Source organism: Oratosquilla oratoria, chromosome 5 (assembly GCF_046742065.1).
Source record: "Oratosquilla oratoria isolate Oo_2021 chromosome 5, ASM4674206v1, whole genome shotgun sequence".
NCBI classification, from domain to species: Eukaryota; Metazoa; Arthropoda; class Malacostraca; order Stomatopoda; family Squillidae; genus Oratosquilla; species Oratosquilla oratoria.
In genome coordinates this window covers 59,496,957-59,521,956 of record NC_134781.1, presented here as the reverse complement: position 1 = coordinate 59,521,956, position 25,000 = coordinate 59,496,957, and the positions used below count along the sequence as shown (strand labels likewise).

The 25,000-nt window shown below is 38.5% G+C and overlaps 1 protein-coding gene across 1 annotated transcript in view; it reads left to right on the top strand.

Annotated features, from left to right (window-relative positions):
• The window catches only part of LOC143025512 (uncharacterized), a 295,966-nt gene that overhangs the window by 243,297 nt on the left and 27,669 nt on the right, over positions 1–25,000 (top strand). The window contains exons 3-4 of the mRNA XM_076185292.1: positions 12,348–12,558; positions 23,576–23,703. Coding sequence (XP_076041407.1) covers positions 12,348–12,558; positions 23,576–23,703 — 339 coding nt within the window. The remainder of the gene's footprint in view (positions 1–12,347; positions 12,559–23,575; positions 23,704–25,000) is intronic.

Sequence of the window (25,000 nt, the reverse complement as noted above, 5' to 3'; positions counted from 1 at the left end):
TCCACTCCTCCTCCTTCTCCCCTTCTCCTCCTCCTCCTCCGTTTCGTCCTCCTTTTTCTCCCCTCCTCCCCCTCGTCTTCCTCTTGTTTGTTTCCTACTTCAGTTCAGCATGATAATTATAATTACAATTGTTTTTGTCACTACTACTCCTTGTACTATTATTATCAATATCATTATCGTTGTTATTATTACCATTACTTGTATTACTATAATTGTTTTTGTTGTTATCATTGCCTTAATTATATCTATCATTGTAAATAAAACAGTAATAATTGTTATAATTATCATAATCGACATTATCATTACTGTTATTATCATTAACATTATTATTATAACGTTTCGTCATCATTAACATTTTCATCATTATTATCACTATAATCATCATTGTATTTCTTCAATTTCTTATTCACTCTCTTCCTGCCCACTTTCCCTCCCTCCCTCCCTCCCTCTCTCTCTCTCTCTCTCTCTCTCTCTCTCTCTCTCTCTCTCTCTCTCTCTCTCTCTCTCTCTCTCACTCTCTCTCTAACTCTCTCTCTCTCGCCTCTTTTACCGATATTTGATTTAAAAATTAATTATATAACACCTACCCGATATGTTCTAATGCAATTCCATTGATCCATGGATAAAAGCACACTGCTACGACATTTCTCCCTCCCTCCTTCACTCCCTTCCTCTCTCTCTCTCTCTCTCTCTCTCTATATATATATATATATATATATATATATATATATATACATAAGCATATATGTATAATATATATATATATATATATAAATATATATATATATATAAATTATATATATATATATATATATATTATATATATATATATAATGTGTGTGTGCGTGTAATTATACACACACACATATATATATATATGTATATATATATATATATATATATATATATGTATATATATATATATATTATCTTACCGATACTCCATAAATCCATTTATTATTCTATTTAACTGTTTATTTATCTATTAGTTACTTCAACGATTTATATATTCATTCCTTTACTTATTCATATTTTACTCTGTGGCCTGGCTCGATATAAACCAAAGGACCACTTGACATCGCACTTTGCTCCCGGTGCTTACCCGTAGCCAAAGCCGTCACCTTTGCCCTTTGTGCTATTGTCAATGGCTGTAACGAATAATCGCTGAGCATTGAACCATAGTTGACGTATGTACGAAGCAAGCTCGATGCCTAACGGGCGATAAAGGCATGTCACTTGTTTTCTTCCATAATCAAGCAGTATGCACGAAAAAATGAATCAACAAATGCATTATATATATATATATATATATATATATGTATATATATATATATATATATATATATATATATATATATATATATGATGAAGACTTGGTTTAACGTCACAGACTTCTCCTTTCGGGAGTGGGTGGACTTATATATACTAGCATAGAATACAAAGACACATAGTATATAGTATAAGTCCACCCACCCATTTGTACAACCACGCTGAAGAGGATCAGCTAATGATCGCATTATACGTATTTTCAAACAACTTTTTTTTTCTCCGATTGTGGAATATTTAGTTTATCTTACCAGTGTTTTAGAATATTCGCCTCGCTTCATATATATTATGTATATATATATATATATATATATATATATACATATATATATATATTGTATATATATACATATATTATGTATTCACTGTATATACATATATGTATTTATGTATGTATCTATATAAATAGAAAATTTTCAAGCAAATCATTTAACTAAATTTAATAGTTATAACTAATTGATAAGTTAAAAAATAATTAAACAATTAGGTGAATAAATTATTGAATAAATGAACAAATAAACAAGTAGAAGAATAATCAAATAAATATATAAAATTAAGTAATCGATCAATACAGAAAAATATAAACTGAAACTAATGACCTGATAAACAATTGGAGACACAAATAAGTGCAAATCCGAGTGGACTGATAGAGAATAATATATATATATATATATATATATATATATATATATATATATATATATATATATATATATATACAGTATATATATATATATATATATATATATATATATATATATATATATACATATGGAGGTGAGGTGGCAAAATGAAACATTAAGGCTAGAGTATGGAGCTTTATTCGGAACCGGACGTTTCGACCACTTGGGCCGTGCTCAGTGGCCCAAGAGGTCGAAATGTATGGTTCTGATAAAGCTCCATACTCTAGCCTTAAAGTTTCATTTTGCCATCTCATCTCCATATTTGTCTGTCTTTACATACATACACATATATATATATATATATATATATATATATATATATATACATATATATATATATACGCATATATATATACATATATATAATATATATATATAATATATATATATATATATATATATATATATATATATATATATATATATATATATATATATACATGAACTCAATAATGTAGCAGTCTCACTTTCCTTCCGTTTCCTTCAAAGGCGACCTCACCTTCAGCAGAAGCAAGAAAGTGTCAAAATAATCGCGTCTAATGCAGAAAACAATTTACTTAGAGGCGGCGGCCACTCCACGCACAGGGCGTCCATTAGTGCTTTTCAAGTTTGAGTAAAAATAAAAATTTCTTTGTGTTCAAACACGAAAGATGTCAATTGCAAACATGTGTTCACCCGAATAAAATCGTTTGACGCTTGTGACAGCATCTTGACTGTCATCCCTTTTATCATACAACACACTAGAACAAGATTGAATACTATTAAATATTATCATGATGATGACAATAATGGTAATAATAATGATAATAATAAAAAATTAACAATGATAATAACAATAATACTAATAACAACAAAAATAATAATAATGGTATTCATACATCAAACAATTAAACAATTCATAGAGAAGTTAAAATTAAAATTGAGATTAAACAATTTTATTCAGCTATATGGCAACTTCTCTGTGAACTCTTTCCGTAACACAATTTACATGTGAATTTATTCTGGCTAACGCAAGACAATTTCATTCACATGTAGCTGAGAACTCGCTTAAACTTACGTCAACCAGAGGAAAAAAAAAATAATCTGTAAGGAGAGGATGGCTTCGGAGGGCCACTGAGACACCTTCGGAGTCAGCCAGAAGAAAATTCTTGAAGAGCTTCAGAGTGCCAGAACTCTCAGAGGCCAATGTGGCACTTGAGTGCCAGTCTCCTCCGAAGAGAGAGGCAAGTTTTGTTCAGCCACTCATCCCTCCATCTTCTTCCATCCACTCATTCCGCATTCTTCAACACGAGGACGCACTTCGTGACTGTTCTCTGGACAGAAACCGGGCGATTTTATTCCGAGGAGGAGGGTCGAACTCGGGTCTAAAGGGGGTCACGGTCGACAGGAGACCCTTTCAGATCCGGGATCCGCCCCCTGAGCTGCATGAAACCGCCTGCCCCGAACCGGAACGATACCCGCGGAATCCGTCACCGTACTGATGGAGTTCGAAAGTTCTTCTGCAGAGAAACAAACATCTCTGGCCACAACAACAGAAGTATTTCTCCGAATTTCCTCTCTGCATCGTAGGAAGGAGGACGAGGAGGAGGAGGAGGAGGAGGAGGAGGAGCGGAAGAATGAGAATAAATGTATTAGGAGTTAGTGGAAGAGGAGTAGGATGAAAAGGAGGAGGGGAAAGAGTAGGATGAGGAGAAATAGAAGGAGGAGGAAAGAGGGGAAAGAGGATGAGGAGGAGGAAAAAGAAGAGGAGAGGAGGAGGAAGGGGAGAAGGAGGAAGGGGAAGAAGAGGACAGTAGAAAGAAGAGTGGGGGGAGGAGGGAAGAGAGGAGGGTGAAGGGGGAGGAAGGAGAAGAGAAAGAGAGAAAGAAGAGGGCGGGGAGGAGGAGAGGAAAGAGGAGAAAGGAGAGGAGGAAAAGGAGAAGCAAGAACATAAGAACAATAAGAATAAAGGAGACTGCAAGAGACCATAAGGCCTACACTAGGCAGCTCCGTATAAAGAGGAAGGGGGGGGGGAGGAGGAGGAGGAGGAAGAAGAGGAGCAGAGGAAATAGGAGGAAGAATTTTACCTGGAAGGAAATGTATAAGGAAGAGAAGGAGGGAGGGTATTGGTTGAATGAATGAGGGTTGGAGGGAGAAAGGGAATGAGAGAGGAATATAGGAGAAGGAGAGAGGAAAGAGGAGTAGAAGAAAGTAATGAGAGAGGAGGAAGGGAGGAGAAATGAACGAAGGAGGAAAAAGATAGAAGAGAAAGAGGATGAGGAGAAAAGGAATAGAAAACAGAAGACAGGTGGAGACGAGAGAGAATATAGGACGGAGAGAAAGAGGGAGAGGGGAGAGGGGGAGGAAGAAGAAAGGAGAGGAGGGAGTGGGAGGCGACTAATAAAAAAAAAAAAAATACAAAATTACAAAACTCTCGATACTCTTATTGATAAATCTGGAAGCGCTAATTTTTGGGCCCAGGCCGAAATATTTTTTCTTTTTCTTTTCTTCCGGGACCAGATGTTCACGTGCCTGTTTAGGGTGGCTAAAAAAAAAAAAAAAAAAAAAAAAAAAAAATCGCTAGGCCAGTTGTTGCCGCAAGGAAGAAAACACCCAAAGAAGCATAAGGAGGAGTGGTGGTGCTGGTGGTAGTGGTGGTGATGGTGGTGATGGTGTTGGTGGTATTGGAACTGATTGTAATGGTTATTGTGGTGATGGCGGTTGAAGTTGTGTTGATAGTCATGGTTGCAGTATCAAAGGTAGAGGTGGTGTTGATAGTGGTGTTGGTATTGGTTCTGATTCTTGTGCTGTTGTTGGTGTGAACCTAGGGCCATCTAAGGAACGCGTGCAGTAGCGTGCCCAGAGGTAATCTGTGCTAGACAACAAGTATATATATATATATATATATATATATATATATATATATATATATATATATATATATATATATATATGTATGTATGTATGTATGCAAACTATCACATCACCGTGATAGAAAAATGCAAAATAACCACAAAAGAAGGGAAACTTGTGGAAAGTAATTACTTTCGTATATTACATCTTCAGACTGAAGATATAATATACGAAAGTACTTACTGTCTACAAGTTTCTCTTCTTCTATGGTTATTTTGCATATATATATATATATATATATATATATATATATATATATATATATATATATATATATATTCAAGTTTCCCACTAAAGTTGTAATCTTGGGAGGATGAGCGGAAACGATCTGTCCAAAGTTCTCCATTTTAAGACACTGTTCGACGTTTCGAATACAAGAAGTCATTGTCAAGATACAAATACTGTTAGACAACACAATTATACAGATACGTTACATAGTCACAGAATAAAGAAGAATGCTACACTCTTGGTGTCATGCGCGACATTTAAACCTACGAAGACCTCACTCTGGTTGACCTTCTCAGGGCTTGAGGAGGGGGAGGGGAGGGGGGAAGGAAAGGTGAGGGGTAGAGCTGGGGTCGATGTATGGTGAGGTGAACTTGGAGAAACTTGTGGAAAGTAAGTACTTTCGTATATTACGTCTTCAGACTGAAGATATAATATACAAAAGTATTTACTGTCTACAAGTTTCCCTTCTCCTGTGGTTATTTTGCATATATATATATATATATATATATATATATATATATATATATATATATATATATATATATATATATATATATATTCAAGTTTCCTCACTAAAGTTGTAATCTTGGGAGGATAAGCTGAAACGATCTGTCCAAAGTTCTCCATTTTAAGACACTGTTCGACGTTTCGAATACAAGAAGTCATTATCAAGATACAAATACTGTTAGACAACACAATTATACAGATACGTTACATGGTCACAGAATAAAGAAGGATGCTACACTCTTGGTGTCATGGGCGACATTTAAACCTACGAAAACCTCACTCTGGTTGACCTTCTCAGGCCTTGAGGAAGGGGAGGGGAAGGGGGAGGGAAAGGTGAGGGGTAGAGTTGGGGTCGGTGTAAGGTGAGGTGAGCTATCATGCCTAGGTAGTTAAGGTACCACATGTCGCGAGGAGCTATTGAAAAGGGGAATAGCATATATCATATTGGACTGTAAATTAATAACAGGAGACAGTTCTCTTATATACACAGCCTCTAACATTTTCAGTTCCTTATGTCGTTACATTGAGCTACAACTTCAGTGTTATGAACAACAGTTGATCTATCCAACACAGACTTGTGATAATGTTCAAAATGGTTTTTAATGGCTCCCTGTTGGAGGTGGAGAGTTAAACGCCTGATAAGGCTGCATGTCGTAAAACCAACATAGCTACGAGAAAAGAGCTCACAGTCTCTAGAGGTACAATTAAACTTGTAAACTACGTTGGTTCTCGATAGCATCCCAGAATTGCATTTCCCAGCATTTCCCACCAATGCTGGGAAATGCATGAAAGGTGAGAGTGAATGCACGGTTGAGTACAAAAGAGGTGTAATTCAGGCATATGTGCGACGGGCGATTAAGGTTTGCTCGTCTTGGCATTCACTGCACTCAGAACTACAATACCTACGACAGCTGTTAGTGAATAACGGTTATTCCAACACAGACTTTGACAGCATTACTAATAAACTGCTTGACAGTAGTTTAAATAACCATACCCCTCACCACAATAACATCAAAGTTTTTTTTTATTTTTTTTTATCTTCAACAGTGCATACCGGGAAGATGAGAAGCGCATTAAAGGCATTGTTTTTAGAAATTGTAAACCGGTGGATGAAAATTATGTCTTACGTTTGGTGATATATTATAAAATCCCTCGCATTAGTTCCCGCATTAGAAGCGCATTAAAGGCATTGTTTTTCGAAATTGTAAACCGGTGGATGAAAATGACGTCTTGCGTTTGGTGATATTTTATAAAAACCCACGCACTAGTTCCCTAGTTCTTAAAAATTATTTGTCTGGCAATTCTGGGATGCTGTCGAGAACCAACGTAGTTTACAAGTTTAATTGTACCTCTGGAGATGGTGAGCTCTTTACTCGTAGCTATGTTGGTTTTACGACATGCAGCCCTAGCAGGCGTTTAACTGTCCACTTCCAACAGGGAGCCGTTGTTCATAACACTGAAGTTGTAGCTCAATGTAGCGACATTAAGGAACTGAAAATGTTAGAGGCTGTGTATATAAGAGAATTGTCTCCTGTTGTTAATATACAGTCCAATATGATATACTGTATGCTATTCCCCTTTTTAATAGTTCCTCGCGACATGTGGCACATAACCTACCTAGGCATGATAGCTCACCTCACCTTACACCGACACCAACTCTCCCCCCTCACCTTTCCCTCCCCCTCCTCAAGGCCTGAGAAGGTCAACCAGAGTGAGGTCTTCGTAGGTTTAAATGTCGCGCATGACAACAAGAGTGTAGCATCCTTCTTTATTCTGTGACCATGTAACGTATCTGTATAGCTGTGTTGTCTGAACAGTATTTGTATCTTGATAATGACTCCTTGTAGTCGAAACGTCGAACAGTGTCTTGATTAAAATGGAGAACTTTGGACAGTTCGTTTCTGCTCATCCTCTCAAGATTATAATCTTAGTGAGGAAACTTGAAAATATTAAGAAGAAAATTAATAATTGTGAAAACGTTGTGGTGTTCAATTCAGTGTGTATGAAAGAAAACCTGCACCCTAAGTGTATATATATATGTGTGTGTGTGTGTGTGTGTGTGTGTGTGTGTGTGTGTGTGTGTGTGTGTGTGTGTGTGTGTGTGTGTGTGTGTGTGTGATTCACCTTGGTCTTTGGAACACGTGTTGGACTCGTTATCGACAGCTATTTCCCTCCCGGAAGAGAGCTCAGAGCTCGTATGACCGATCTATGGGTAATGCTTTCACCTTACACGCACACACAAACACACCCAACTCCCTGCCCACGAGAGTTGGAGTAACGACTCGAAACGCAGTAATACTGAAATTATTTTCAGCCCTGGGCAGGATTCGAACCCGGACCGCCGTAGTGACGGTCTGGGACTCTACCAACCGCGCCACCGAGTGTGTGTGTGTGTGTGTGTGTGTGTGTGTGTGTGTGTGTGTGTGTGTGTGTGTGTGTGTGTGTGTGTGTGTGTGTGTGTGTGTGTGTGTGTGTGTGTGTGTGTGTGTGTGTGTGTGTGTGTGTGTGTGTGGGTGTGGGTGGGTGGGTGGCTAGGTGGGTGGGTGTGGGTGTGGGTCGGTGGGTAGGTGCGGGTGCGTGTGGGGGGGGTGCGTGCGTGTGTGTGTGTATGTGTGTGTGTGTGTATGTGTGTGTGTGTGTGTGTGTGTGTGTGTGTGTGTGTGTGTGTGTGTGTGTGTGTGTGTGTGTGTGTGTGTGTGTGTGTGTGTGTGTGTGTGTGTGTGTGTGTGTGTGTGTGTGTGTGTGTGTGTGTGCGTGTGTGTGTATGCGCGCGTTTGTGTGTGTATGTGTATGTGTGTGAGGGATGGAGGGAGAAAGAGAAGGAGGGAGGAAGGGAAAAGAAAAAAACAAAGACCAGGCGCTTTCGTCTTACTAGAACATCTTCAGAGTACAAAGTTAGAATAAACAAGAGTACATATACAGATGACAAGGAAGGACCTGAGGAAGCACACTGAGTTACATATTTTCCGAGTCTCCTCAGTACGACAATGACAAGACCAGATGGAATATGTTGACCTATGAAACAAGTATAAGTTAAGGAAAGTCACAAAGAAAATAGAAATGATTAAATAAACAAACAAATCAACAAATAAACAGAAAATTAAACAAATAAATAAATTGATAAATAAACAATTTTATACATGAAAAGGCTCTTTCTCCTTCATAAAGAAAGTAGCCATTAGGGAGATCAAATAAACAGACAAACAGACAGGTAAATGAATGAATTTATGAATAAATAAATCTATAAATAGATAAATAATAAATAAATAAATATCCGTTAGTGGTGGTCCTGTAAGATGGACGACAACTAGGAGCCTCTCCCTGCTGCCCATTTTCAAAAACCACGACCCCCCTCCACCTCCATCAGTACGTGGAGCCCCGAGGGGATGGCACCCGGTCTCCGGGCCGTGCCCAGGGATCTCTATCAACTTGAAATGTTTGTCCTCCACTTTTTCGCATAAGGAGACCTGACAAACAGTAACTGTTCCTTTCCTCCTACTGCACATCTTCCAAGGAGGGTCTAAGGACCGTTGCCGGCCACTGTAGGGCTGCGGGTTTCCAATCAGTGAAACTTGAGATAACAATGTTATATGGTGACCAGGAGGAAACCGTGGAAGACATTGAGCTGAACATTTTCTTTAGTTTATATCTTTATCCATCATTTCATTCATTTACTTATCTATTTACTTTTTATCTATTTATATATCTAGTTATTCATTTATCTATTTACCTATGCATCTATTCATTTATCTATTTACTTTTTTATCTATTTATTCATATATTTCCTTATTCATTTATTTTTTTCATTTTTTTAAGTTCATGACATAGTCTTTATCCTTCATGTGTATTACTTGCAATATTGCAAGTCTTTGTTGATCTTGCACTGGTTCCAAGAATTTAATTCCTCTCTGGATCATACGTTTTGCCAGGGCCATAATAACAACAACACTGATGATAATAATAATAATAACAGGAGACTTATACGAATACATAAAATAACCCAAGACGGAACACATGTAATCAGTCTTGGACTTAGCTTCTCTGTGCGTCTGGCTCTGCAATCAGATTATCTCCTTTCGTGCTGGGTGGCACTTGTCCCTTTGCTCTGGATGCCACCAGGCGATTTTATTAAGTTATGAAACCCCTCTGCCCTTGGGAATGAGGGCGTGCATTACATATTTTATTCTTAGCTAATAATTTGGATTAATATCATAAAGTCAACTACATCAAGAGGCTAGGACAGTGACCCTTACAAAGGACCTTGTAGCGTGGAATTTCATTAACCATGCCCTTGGTCCAACTCGCAGGAGGCAACTTTCGAACTGCAGTCACCTCGACCTCCGCCGCAAGTAGCGACGCTCTAATTAGCTCATTCAACATCAAGAACATATACCGTGTTGATATTTTTCTCTTTAAATATATTTTTTATTCACTTATCTAATGACTTTATTCATTAATTTATATATTTATTTATCTATTTATTAATCAAATTATTCATTTTATTATTTACTTATTTACTGGTCCATTTGTTTATTTGTTTTAGAACGTTACCACACCGGAAGAGTTAAGACTAGCATATCTAACCATTCCGTAATAATATCAATACCATCCCCTAAACATTTTATTCTGCCTAACATCTAACCATTTTATTCAGCTTGATGAACATCCCCGCAGCAAAATGGACTCAAAAGATTGAAGGAAAACGTGAACAATAATTTTCGAAGAAGGCTAACGTGATCCGTAATGAACAGAGGTCGGGGAAGGTCAAGCCCACAACCGCCACTGCCTCACTAACAAAGGTCGAGATGAAATATGAAATAAGGTCAACCGAGGTGGCTTGTCACCGCTCGAAAAACGTTTTCAGAAAACAACGTTCCTGAACACCGAAGGAAAATGAAATTTCATGGGAATGTATAGCAAATGTGTAAGGGCACGACCACATGTATATGTTCGTGTGAGTGTGTGTGTGTGTGTGTGTGTGTGTGTGTGTGTGTGTGTGTGTGTGTGTGTGTGTGTGTGTGTGTGTGTGTGTGTGTGTGTGTGTGTGTGTGTGTGTGTGTGTGCGTGTTCGAGTTCTTTACATACATTTATACCATGAGACGCCCTCCTGCTGCCGAAGGCGCCACCTATGACCTCTGTGTTCAGGCGATCATATTAAATGGCAGTCAGAAGTAGCCAGTAAGCAGTGTCCATTATTATAATTTTCATTATTATCATTATCATTGTTGTTACTATTATTATTATTATTATTATTATTATTATTATTATTATTATTATTATTATTATTATTATTATTATTATTATTATTATTATTATTATTATTATTATTATTACTGTTATTATTATTACTATTATTATTATCATCAGCAGTAATAGTACTGGTAGTGGTCGTAGTCGTAGTAGTAGTAGTAGTAGTAGTAGTAGTAGTAGTAGTAGTAGTAGTAGTAGTAGTAGTAGTAGTAGTAGTAGTAGTAGTAGTAGTTGTTGTTGTTGTAGTAGTAGTAGTAGTAGTTGTTGTAGTAGTAGTAGTAGTATGGATGGATGGGGTTAAAGGGGCGTTGGGAAAGAGGGGGATGTCTGTTGAGGAAGGAAGGGAGAAGACGGAACTTAGAGGTAAGTGAAGAATGGTTGTATATGGATGATGCTGTGATGCATGGAAGGGAGTGGACGGGAGATGGGGGGGGGGGTTATGAGGCATGTGTGAATGGTATTCTGTCGCAGCCCGAAGTGATTTCTCCCCGTCTTCTCTCATTCTGCATGAGGGGACGGAGAGGGCGAGGGTCGCCGATTAAATGAAGCGGCCTTACTGTGGATGTGGTGTGTCTTACTACACTGCTTCTGACCCAAGGTAGTGGGCGAGATGCAGGGATGACCCTCCATCCAGGATCCAAGAAAAGAGGAAAGGAGGAATAGTGAAGGGGAGTGGAGTATGTGGGAATGAAATGGGTGGGAGTGGAATTATACCTCTGACTTTGGCTACCTCCCTTGTAAGAGGGAGAAAGCCCTTGGTATATGTATCGTTATTATTTTATTATTATAATTTGCATTATATATACATATGAATTAATGTAAACAATTGAGTTGGAGAAAAAGAGAGACTCGGCTTGTATATCCGCTTGCATCCCCACCCCAAAAAAAAAAAAATCTCCTTTTTGAGAGTTTAAGGAGAGAAAATATAAAACAAAAACAAAACCTTTCATGTTAAGGGTAACCTCCTCAAAGAAAATGTGTGAGCGTTGTCGTCTGTTCAGCCCACCAGAGTGTGAGCGCATCTCTTCCCCAGTCCATTGGAACTTAGCATGCAGGTGCATCCGTTACATTTATTTGGCAATTGTTGGTTAAAATATGTCTCCTATGGACACATTGTGTGTGTGTGTGTGTGTGTGTGTGTGTGTGTGTGTGTGTGTGTGTGTGTGTGTGTGTGTGTGTGTGTGAGATTGTGTGTGTGTGTGTGTGTGTGTATGTGTGTGTGTGTGTGTGTGTGTGTGTGTGTGTGTGTGTGTGTGTATGTGTGTGTGTGTGTGTGTGTGTGTGTGTGTGTGTGTGTGTGTGTGTGTGTGTGTGTGTGTGTGTGTGTGTGTGTGTGTGTGTGTGTGTGTGTGTGTATCATATATCTAACTTTTCTGAGCATTATATCTGAGACGTACTTATTTATCTTAGGGAGAAGTGGTGCCCCTTCTAATAATACCGTTCCTCCTTCTCCTCCCCCAGGTCTCCTGGGTGAGGCACAGGGACACCCACATCCTGACGGTGGGTTCCTTCACATACACAACGGATGAACGTTTCTCCGCCCTCCACAAGGAGGGAACCAACAACTGGGCTCTCAACATCCGCTACGCCAAGAAAGACGACTCCGGTCTCTACCAATGTCAGGTCTCCACCAAGCCTATCAGGTCATTCCTCGTCCACCTCAACGTTGTGGGTGAGTGACTGTTTATGTATAATCTCTTATAGAAGTTCGAGCGTGGTTGGTCTTTACTTATGCTAGTTGGTCTTAGTTCCAGGAATATCTAGAATTAAGTATTGGAGCGCGAGAGAGTAGCGTGTGTCCTTGGGTGTTCCCCTATCATCCCACGCACTCGTGACCAATCATCCAAAAATGGTGGAGCTCCGAATGCTCGAAATACACACAGAACCCTTCACGGACTTTTTAAAGTGATTCTACAGTCGCCACTATTTCCATGGTAGCCCTGTGTTGGGTGGTCTGTTACTTTTGTACCAATCAAGATTAATATGAACCTTTGAATGACGCGCCAGATTAAGAAACCGCTCTGAGGCACGAGATAGCCCGGTTATGCACTAGAACATTAAGATGCAGTTTGTAAAAGGGAACTTCAGGAGTCTCATCACACTTAGTGGGTTTGATTAAAGTTCTCCTTAGAGTATTTAATTTCACAGAGACTAACCTGCCGCCAGGTTGTTTCAGTCACCCCTGTGGTTCCAACTCCTCATTTTTCGCAAAGGGCCTATCTCTATCACGTTACACAACATATATATATATATATATATATATATATATATATATATATATATATTATATATATATATTATTTATATTTATATTTATATTATATGTATACATACATATATATATATATATACATATATATATATATATATATAGACATATATATATTTTTTCTTCTTTCTTTTCTTACAAGTTTGTGTTATGAGAGTTTATTTGCTGTCCTCCACCAATCATCAAAGTGGACTTCAAGGAAGATATCAAATAGATCAAAGCCGTGAAAGTATGCAAAGAAAAAGAAATTGTATGATTGAGATTTAGTTGTCGCAAATCACTTACTCTTTTGAGAATCTAGTGTCTTCATCTAGAAATATAGATTACATATGATCTGTCACTTCTCACTCAGTTTTTTTTTTTTTTTTTTTGTAGCGGTGATATTTGTCTTATTGTCTAAAGATGATAACAGGGTCAACACTATATAAGGATGAAGCCTTTATTGTTTGTACACTTTCGGTCGACAGAGCTTCATGAAGTATAAAGACGCAAAATAGAAACTCTAAATATATATTAGCCCAAGAGGGGACTGGGGACGCGGAAGATCACTTTGACAAGGCAACTCTCGAATGACCTTTCATTTTTTTTCACTAATAGAAATAAATTAATTAATGGAATGCGATATTGAATATGACCTTACTCTAGTCTATACAATTTGACCCTCGAATAATCACTGCTTTCTAAAAATTCCTCAATATCTTGTTGCTTTCACAAATAAATCTTCCTTGTTCCAGTCCTTTTCTTGGTTAATGTTATCTCAATGGGTTATATACGTGGTAGTGATGGTATTGAATAAATAACTTATGAAAAATATCATCTTAGATAATTAGCACCAAACAATAAAAAACTAATATTTATTCGTTCACACAAATTAATTTAAAGAAATAAATGAAAGAATAACAATGATATAAATTACTTTGATTAAGACTATTAGTTCATATTACAAAATGTCGGAATATATCGTTGTTTCATATGCAATATTCATTTACGGAAGATGTTATGTATAAGGGAATATTTCAACGACTTAATGCAAATAATTCTATCATCATTCCTGTACGTTTTTATACATACATATACATATATGAATAAATGACCGAAGCTACGACGATAATACTCAGCAGCTCCTGACAATAAAACTATATAATTTCCTTTCTTTTTCTTCAGTTATATATATATAACTGATTAAAAAGGAAGCAGCCCATTTGTAAATCAAAATTAAAACCACAGTCGGAGCAGAGGAAAAGACTGGAAACAGCGAATCTATAGAATCACTGTTTCCATTTTATTCTTCTGCACCAACGGTTTTTATTTCTTATATATATACATGTATATATATATATATATATATAGATTACATATATTACATATATGTATATATATATATATATATATATATATGTATGTATACATACATATGTTTATATGTATGTATATGTATATGTTTATATATATGTACATATATGTATATATATATATATATATATATATATATGTATATATACATACATATATATATATATATCATATATATTTATATATATACATATATATATATATATATATATATATATATATGTATTCACCTTGGTCTTTGGATCACGTGTTGGACTCGTGATCGACAGCTATTTCCCTCCCGGAAGAGAGCTCAGAGCTCGTATGACCGATCTATGGGTAATGCTATGACCTTACACTCACACACACACCCAACTCCCCGCCCATGAGAGTTGGAGTAACGACTCGAGGCGCAGTGATACTGAATTAATTTCAGCCCTGGGCAGGATTCGAACCCAGTACCCCCGGTACCATCGTGCTGAGAGTCTGAGCCTCTACCAACTGCGCCACCGAGTCGTGTGTGTGTGTGTGTGTGTGTGTGTGTGTGTGTGTGTGTGTGTGTGTGTGTGTGTGTGTGTGTGTGTGTGTGTGTGTGTGTGTGCGTGTGTGTGTGTATTTACCTAGTTGTATTTACCTAGTTGTATTTTACGGGAAAATAGCTATGCTCGTAGTGATCCGCTTTTGTATCTTTCAGCATCCAGTTTGATCTTAAATTCCTGTATAGTTTTTGCACTCACTCTTTCTTCATTAAGTTTGTTCCAGATATCTATCACTCTCTATGAGAAGCTATTCTTTTTCAGATCTCTTTTGTAACTATCCTTTATAAGTTTCTTTTCGTGTCCTCTTGTTTTTCTTCTATCCCACTTTAGTAAGTCATCTCTATCAAGGACTTCTATCCCTTTTATAAATCTGTAGATGGTTAGCAGGTCTTCTCCTTCTCTTCTTTGTTCCAGGAATGGTAGTTCTAGTTTGTCCAATCTTTGTTTGTGTGTCAATTTGGAGAGTGTTGGTGCCATCTTTGTCGTTGCTCTTTGAATTCTTTCTAATTTCTTTATGTTCTTTTTAGTACTAGGTGTCCATAGTGTCGCAGCGTACTCCAATTTTGGTCTTATCAATGTAACTTATATTTTCTTTACCATTTCTTCATCCATCTAGTCGAAAGCCACTTTCATTGATCTTAATAAATTGAAAGTTTCTCCGACTAATTTGTTGGTATGTTTGTCTGGTGCCATGTCATTGGTGATAGTTATTCCTTTTTTAATTTCCTTTGTACCAATTTTTTATTGTCCCGATACTCTGTTTTTACTTTTTCTTAATTCCATTATACTTCATATCTTGATGTTGAAATTCACTTCACTCTTCTGACCCATTCCTAGATCTTGTCCAGGTCTTCTTGTAATGATTTCCTATCTTCCTCTGTCTTTACTATCTTTAGTAGTTTCGCATCATCTGCAAAGAAGTTCATATAACATTTCACACCTTCATTCATGTCATTTACATATATGGCAAACATTACCAGAGCCAATACAGAGCCTTGTGGGACTCCACTTATCATTTCTTCCCAATTTGAGTTCTTGTCTCTGCGTACCACCTTCAGTTTTCTCCCGTTCAAGAAATCTTTCATCCATCCCAATAACTTTCTTTGTATTCCACCTATTGTTTGATTTTTTCTTAGTAGTTTTTTTGTGTGGTACTTTGTCAAATGCCTTTTGTAACTCTAAGAAGGCACAATCTACCCATCCGTCCCTTTCTTGAATTATTTCTATTAGCCTCGAGTAAAAGCATATCAAGTTTGTGGCACATGAGCGTCCATGTCTAAATCCAAATTGTTTTGGGTTTAGTATATTGTTCTCCTCCAAGTACTAAATGTTTAATCCACTTGCTTTTGATAACTTTTACGCATATTTTTGCTATAGTACTTGTAAGGGAGACCGGTCTACAGTTGGTTGAATTTTCTTTGTCCCCTCCTTTGTATATTGGTGTAATATTTGCATTTTTCCAGTCTTGTGGTAATTTTCCTTCTTTGAGTGAGAAATCAATTATCTTGTGTATTTTGTCCGTTAGTTCATCTTCTTTCAATATCCAATTTGCAATTTCATTCGGTCAGTGTGACTTTCTGACGTCAAGGTTTTTTATTGTTCCCTTATTTCTTTCTGTGTCATCCGTGTGTGTGTGTGTGTGTGTGTGTGTGTGTGTGTGTGTGTGTGTGTGTGTGTGTGTGTGTGTGTGTGTGTGTGTGTGTGTGTGTGTGTGTGTGTGTGTGTGTGTGTGTCTTTATGTGCATATGTATGCATGTGTGTACTTATCTAGTTTTTTTTTAACCGAGTTGTATTTTGCGGGAAGGGGAGCTACGCTCGTGATGCCCCGCCTTTGTATCTTGCAGTATCTAGTTTGTTCTTAAACTCATGAATGATTTTGGCGCACTCTATTTCATTGTCCAGTTTGTTCCAAGTGTCCACCACTCTATGTGGAAAACTGTTTTTCTTCAGATCTCTTCTGTATCTATGTTTTTTTTTTCGTGTCCTCTTGTGCTTCTTTTGTCCCAGTTTAACAAGTCCTCTCTATCGAGTATTTCTGTGCCCTTCATGATTCTGTAGATGGTCAGTAGGTCACCTCTCTCTCTTCTTTGCTCCAGAGTCGGTAACTCCAGTTTAGCCAATCTCTCCTCATATGATAAGTTTGCAAGTGCAGGTGCCATTTTTGTGGCTGCTCTCTGGATTCTTTCTATTTTCTTTATATTCTTTTTGGTACTGGGTGACCACAATGTCGCCGCATATTCTAGTCTAGGCCTTATCAGTGTGACCAATATTTTTTTAATCATTTCTTCGTCCAAATATGTAAATGCCACTTTTATTGATCTTAGCAAGTTGTAGGATTCTCCGACAATTTTGTTTATCTGTTTATCATAGGACAAGTCGTTTGAAATAATTACACCCAAATCTTTTTCGGATCTCTCCTTCTTTACCTCCTTGGTTCCAATTTTATATTGTCCTGATATTCTATTTTTGCTTTTTCCAAACTCCATTATGCTACACTTGTTAATATTGAAGTCCACTTCCCATTTCTGACTCCAGTTCCATACCTTATTCCGGTCTTCCTGCAGTGATTCACAATCCTTTTCAGTTTTTACTTTCCTTAACAGTTCGGCGTTGTCTTCAAAGAAGCTCATGTTACATTTCACATCTTCATCCATGTCATTCACATAAATAGCAAACATTATTGGAGCTAATACAGATCCTTGCGGTACTCCACTGATCACCTATTTCCAACCTGAATATTTTTCTGTGTTTGTGTGCGTATGTATGTGTGTGTGTGTGTGTGTGTGTGTGTGTGTGTGTGTGTGTGTGTGTGTATGTGGGTGGGTGGGTGGGTGGGTGTATACACTGGAGGAGGAAGGTAGTGAATGTTTTTTTTTTTTTTTTTTTTTTTTTTTTTTTTTAACAAAGAGTCATCTCTTTAGATAAAAGGTCACCAACGCAGTCACAGCATCAGGTTCCTTCAGTGCCCAAGACCAAAAAGCAGATTAGGAAGAGGAAGAGGAGGTAGAGGAGGAGGAGGAAGAGAAGAAAGAGGAAGAGGAGGAGGAGGAGGAGGAGAAGGAGGAGGAAGAGAAAGAGGAAGAGAAAGAGGAAGAGGAAGAAGAGGAAAATGAAAAGGAAAAGGAAGAAGAAGAGGAAGAGGAGAAGGAGGTGGAGGAGTAGGAGGAGGACGGGACAATTTTCATATCTTACAGCGTCTTCCCATGAGGGACAGGAACACCTTTGACCCACAAAGGTCAAAGGCTGACCTTGTCCTCTGAAGGATTCTCTCAACTTCTCTTCTCCTCCACCATTTTTGAAAAGCGACGGTTCGTTATTCACCAAGAAGGAGGAAGAGGAGGAAGAATAAAAACAATAAGGATGAGGAAGGGGAGAAGAAGGGAGAAGAGATGGGGTAATGGAGAAGGAGGATGATAAAGAGAAACAGAAGAGAACAAGACGAAAAAAAATAATTAAGAGGAGAAGTTGAAGGAAAAAGAGGAAGAATCTAAGGGAGAAGGAGAAGGAGGAGATAGAGAATAAGAAAGGGGAGGAGGAGAAGGAGGAGATAGAGAATATGGAAGGGGAGGAGAAGAAGGAGGAGATAGAGAATAAGGAAGGGGAGGAGGAGAAGGAGGAGATAGAGAATAAGGAAGGGGAAGAGGAGACGGAGGAGATAGAGAATAAGGAAGGGGAAGAGGAGAAGGAGGAGATAGAGAATAAGGAAGGGGAGTAGGAGAAGGAGGAGATAGAGAATAAGGAAGTGGAAAATGAGAAGTATGAGGTAGGGAAAGAGGTGGAAGGTGAAGAGTAGGAGGAGGAGGAAGGGGAATGGGGGAGGAAAAGGGGAAGGAGAGAGGGGGAGGATGAGGGATTGGAGGAGAACTAAGAAGAGGAGGAGGAGAAACTGAAAAAGAGGAAAATGAGACTGGAGAGGAGGCAGAAGGGGCGTGCAAAATTAGAGAGTGACAGAGAACGAGAGGACGGAGGGTGAGAAGAAGGACAAAGCGGAAGAGGAGGAGGAGAAGCAAGAGGTGGAGGAGTAGGAGGATGTGGGGGAGGAGAAAGAGGAGATGGAGTAGAGGGAGGAGGAGGAGGAGGAGGAGGAGGAGGAGGAGGAGGAGGAGGAGGAGGGGGGAAGAGGAGGAATTGGAGGATGAAGAGGAGAAGGAAGAGAAGGAGGTGGAGGAGGAGTAGGTGAAGGAGGAGGAAGAGGAGGAGGAGGAAGAGGGAAGGAGGAGGAGGAGAAGGAGGAGGAGGAGGAGGAGGAGGAGGAGAAAGAGGAAGAGAAGGAGGTGGAGGAGGAAGAAGAGGAGGAAAAGTAGGAGGAAGTGGAGGGGGAAGAAGAGGAGGAAGAAGAGGAGGAGGAGGAGGAGGAGGAGGAGGAGGAGGAGAAGGATGAGGAGAAAGAGGAGAAGAAGGAGGAGGAGAAGGACGAGGAGAAGGAGGAAGAGGAGGAAGAGGAGAAGGAGGAGAAGGAGGAGAAGAAGGAGGAGGAAGCGAAGGAGGAGGAGGAGGGGAGGAGAAAAAGAGCAAGGAGGAGAAGGAGAAGAAGAAGAAGAAGAAGAAGAAAGAAAAGGAGGAGGAGGAGGAGGAGGAGGAGGAGGAGGAGGAGGAGGAGGAGGAGGTCAGTCGTTCCGATGAGGGAGATGAAGAGTCTACCGTTCTTGGAACGGACAAAAAAAAAAAAAAAAAAAAAAATTGTAAGAAAGAACAAGAAAAATGGCTTCCGGAACAATGGCCTGTATGGAGAAACTACTCCTATTGTCTCCCAGAACATGAGCTGAACAAGCATCCCATTTAGGGGCACAACGATAATGGGGATCCCCATCATGGGACCACGATAATGGGGTCGCTAAACCACCCATTGTGGGTACATCCATTTGACAACAATTTTCCTATCATATCGTGTTTATCCGAGTTTATTTTTTTTTCTGTTTAAGAAAGAACAATTTCGTTCAGATGAAGGATCTCGGTCGTGGAAACCTTGTTTTTGCACAAGAACTCGCCTCAGTTATAAAAATTAGATAAAAAAAAAAAAAGTAAAGAAAAATCCAAAATAAAATAAGATAAAAAATCTAAAAAGGGGCATTTGCCTGCAACTAATTCCTTCCATACCGAGTGGTACTCTTTCTCTTCCCTCTGTCTTCCGTCGGGTTATTTTATTCATCTCCCTGACGCTCCACCAATAGTGACATAAAATCATGCACAACAACAAAATCCATAACAACAACAGTGAGGGGGCTCTCCACTCTAAAATCCTCCACTCGAGCCTCTCAAGTAAGGCGCCCAACACTGAACTGATTAAAAACGTCTGCCCAAATCAAAGCAGTCCAATGGACTTTTTTTTTTTTTTTTTCAAAGCTCGAGAGAGAGAGAGAGAGGGAGAGGGAGGGAGAGGGAGAGAGAGGGAGAGAGAGGGAGAGAGAGGTAGGGAGGGAGAGAGAGGGAGGAAGAGAGAGAGAGAGAGAGAGAGAGAGAGAGAGAGAGAGAGAGAGAGAGAGAGAGAGAGAGAGAGAGAGAGAGAGAGAGAGAGAGAGAGAGAGAGAGAGAGAGAGAGAGAGAGAGAGAGAGAGAGAAAGTCACGTTCGAAATCAAAGGCTTCCATATGCTAAGTAGGTAATGGCAGAACGGCGACGCGCTCATTAGCACCGAGAAAGAAAAGGGGTTTGTGTCGAGTCTTTGTCCTTGGGCTTTTCTCTCTTTTGTTCCAGGGCCTTTCTTCTACTATTCTCTGTTCTATCATAATATAGTGTATTGAATTACATTGTATCTGAGATAATGGCGTACGTTGAAATCCAGAAATATTTGTGCATTTCTGGGTCTGATGACCGTGCTTTTGCGCGTTCTCTCTTGCTTTCTCTCTTCATGTCAATCAATCAATCAATCAATTAATTAATCAATCAGTCGGAAATTCAGACTCCAGCAGCCTCCTCCACGAGTTTCACAACTGCGCCAACCTCTGCCACGTCAATCCTGTAACCTTCTCTATTTCGTGCTTCCACCTGTCTAGTCTCCCTCTCACACGCTTCTCATTTATTAGTGTCCAGTCAGTAGGACGCTTGGTTTATCTCCCATCCTCCTTTCTAGACATTTGTTCTTCCCCATTTTCTTTATTATCTACAGTATATTTTAATCCAGTCTGTTCTCCTCTCCAACTTGCCCCCTTACCAGCAACGATCTTTCCATTACAATCTTTTTCAACCCACCGCTTCGTTAATATCCAAATTTCACATACGTAAATCACTGCTGGTATTATACACTGAATTGACACATTTAAGTAGAGAGATTCTCATAAAATTCCTGTACATGATTCATACAATAATATAATGCTAATATAATATAATATAATATAATATATGATATAATTTAATATATAATATAATATAATGTAATGTGATATAAATACAATACAATATGATATAGTATATTCTACTATAATAAAGTAGTAGCTTCTGTCTGTCTGTCTGTTTGTTTGCTTGTTTGTTTGTTTGTTTGTTCACAAGCTCCTTCTAGGGTTTTGGAGATAGACCCCCATAACCATATATATTCTAACACCCTTACACTCCAGGTACTTGGATAACTATATTTCATTTCCAACAAAAAAAAGATATATTATTTGGGCTAGGTTTAAAGGTTAAAGGGGTATGGTGGGGTAACACGCCACTACTGTAATGTCCCCTTAAAACGTTTGACATTTTGTGACAAAAATTACTATAATTAAACAATCATTGTATGTGTTCATAAATATTATTTATATTTGTAAAATTAATGTTGCCACAAACTATGATGGTCTTTGTAAAGAGAAAGCCTGTAAATGTAAAATGATTGTATAATTTTGCCAAATGTTTAAATACTGGTTATTTCTATTTTACTTTTCGCTGGCGGTAACTTAGATAATGAAAGTTTGGTTCAATTCTTTTATTATGGCCTAATATATTTTATTTCCAAAGAGCGTCTCCCTCCTCAAATTGATTTTTTTTTCTTACTTTCTTAACATTTTATTTGTATTACCTTTTCCATTGAGTTATGTTGATACGTGTAACTTTTCTCCACAAATTCTATCAAAATTAAAATGATCATTTGCCCGCAGCAACGCGTGGGTAATTTGGCTAGTATAATATAATATAATATAATACAATATAATATCATATAGTAAAAAACAATATATATCATATTGATTTAGTATATATACTCGTGATTGTATATGTATATATATTTGTATATATATATATATATATATATATATGTATACATATATAAAACAATATATCACGTAACATGATACAACTTATAATATATTACAATATCAGTAAACAATGTACATCAGATGATACAACATATGTATATACATATATATACTATATATATATTATATATGTATATATATATATATATATATATATATAGAGAGAGAGAGAGAGAGAGAGAGAGAGAGAGAGAGAGATTTGAGTGCTTTTATGTGCGCGCGCTTACTGCATCTTACCCTCCTCATCCCCCGTGTTCCTTCCTTCCTCCCCATTTCAGTCTTCCCTATTGCCTCCAAGCTACTTTTCCCGACCCCCTCACCTTCCCCCCACCTTCCCCTCCCAACCCACACCCTCCAGAACATCTTCATCAAGACGTTCTCGTCTTACTAGACACAAACGAATGGACACTCCATTTTTCTGCTCTTGCTCCTGCAAAAATCTCCCTCTTTCTTTCTCTCACTTACTCTGTCTCTTTCGCTATCCATCCCTGTCTCTCTATCTATCTATCTATCTATCTATCTATGTATCTATCTATCTATCTATTTTCCTTCGTCTGCCTCTGTTTTTATCGTCCAGCTTTAATTTTCTGGCCAGTACGTGATACATGACCTACAAAAGTTGGTAAAAAAGAGTGAAGATGAACTTCAGTGAGAGTATGTGCATAGACACACACACACACACACACACACACACACACACACACACACACACACATACACACGCACACGCACACATACATATACACTCATACATAAATGCATATATATATAAATATATATACATATATAATTATACATATTAACATTATATATATATATATATATATATATATATATATATATATATATATATATATGTATGTATGTATGTATATAAAGCTTAGTTGGTAGAGCTTCGGCCTAGCGTCACGCAAGGCCCCAGTTCGAGCCCGGGGGCGATTGTCGGAATTACTTGATTGACATACGATGTCAATAGCGATTCTATTCAGGTATCACAACGACGAAAGTCCATCAAGGATTCATACCAGCTTAACCACTATCAATGAGTTGGGCTTAGTTTTCCATAAAACAAGTTGGGACGGCAGTTAGGAGTCGACTTAGTTTTTCGGGAGTTAGATAAACTTCCAAGTTGGAGAATTTTAGAGTCCCTATAGCTTAGTTGGAAGAGCTTCGTCCCAGCGTCACGCAAGGCCCCGGTTCGAGTCCGGGGGCGACTGTCGGAATTATTTGATCGTCAATGGAATCTCGTATGGAATACAGACTGCATAACAGAAAACAGTATATCTCGTGGTCACAGATTTCTTTATTCTCTTTTCCCCAGATGCTCACACGCGGATCCTACAGGGCCGCGAGCGCCACGTGGACCAAGGCAGCGCCGTCAACCTGACCTGCGTGGTGTCGCCAAGTCCCCAGCCAGACGAGTATGTCTTCTGGTACCACGGCGGACAGGTAAGTCCATGCAGCCCAGTACCTGGCACCAGCCTTCCAGTGCGCCCAGCGTCCGCTCCTTGGCTTAGACTGGGTAGTCATGTAGTTACTAAGTAGGTGGACTATACCCAGAGTAATTAGAAAGTTCGAAATATAAAGGGTCGTGTTAAACTTGGAGAGTATATGTTATGAATTTGACTTCATCGAGAGTAGAAAGTTCATTGTAGATAACAAAATTAGTAAAAACATTACGGGGTATTACATATTTAACTTGATTGACAAAGCACAAAACAAATAACGGTTTGAAATAAACTTAAAAACAAAATCAAACTTGTCTTGACAGAGATGACACCCATTCTGCCTACACAGCGAGAATGTGTATGGCCACAATTTATTTTGAATATAATCACTTATTGCCTTGAATTTTTTCAAACCTAAAACCCGCAGTCTCACGACAGTCGGTAACGATCCCTGAATACTTCCATAGATCACTCCAAGAAGACACTTTAGACCGATATCTGCGTTGTGTGAGTTTAGGGATATTTGGAGATCTCCTGAGTCGAAGTTCATAAAGGAATGAAGGTTTGAAGGATCGAGTCTCTAGTCCGGCGGAGAGGTCTTCTTATACAAGTTTTTTTTTTTTTTTTTTTTTTTATGTTAGTGATTTCCATTTTGTTAACTGTAGAGCGCCATTGTAGTTCGTCAATCGTAAATTGACCGTCATGCCGTGTCCAGATCGGCACTCTCCTTACAATGATTACCAAGCGCCTCGGCTAAGCCCACAAGCCGTAGCTGGCGATTTCTTGTGTAAACAATTCGTCTTTTAGTTTTTTCTTCAGTCGAAGGCCCTCGAGGATAGTGTTGGAGCTGTGAACTCCAAACTCTCACCTAGCTTTCCTAATTGCCCTTTTTAATTAGGGCAGTGCTCTACTTATGACACGCAATCAGATACTGGCACATACACACACACACTCAAACACACACACACACACACACACACACACATACACACACACATACACAAACACACACACGAACACACGCATATACATACACACGCATACACACACAAACAAACAAATAAACACACACACACACACAAACACACACACACACACAAATATACACATTCACTGGCAGAAAGAAATAGATGGAGAGAGAGAGACAGAGATAGAGATAGATAGATAGATAGATAGATAGATAGATAGAGAGAGAGAGAGAGAGAGAGAGAGAGAGAGAGAGAGAGAGAGAGAGAGAGAGAGAGAGAGAGAGACAGAGAAGAACCCACTGCAATACCACCTTTGATATGGTCTCAAGA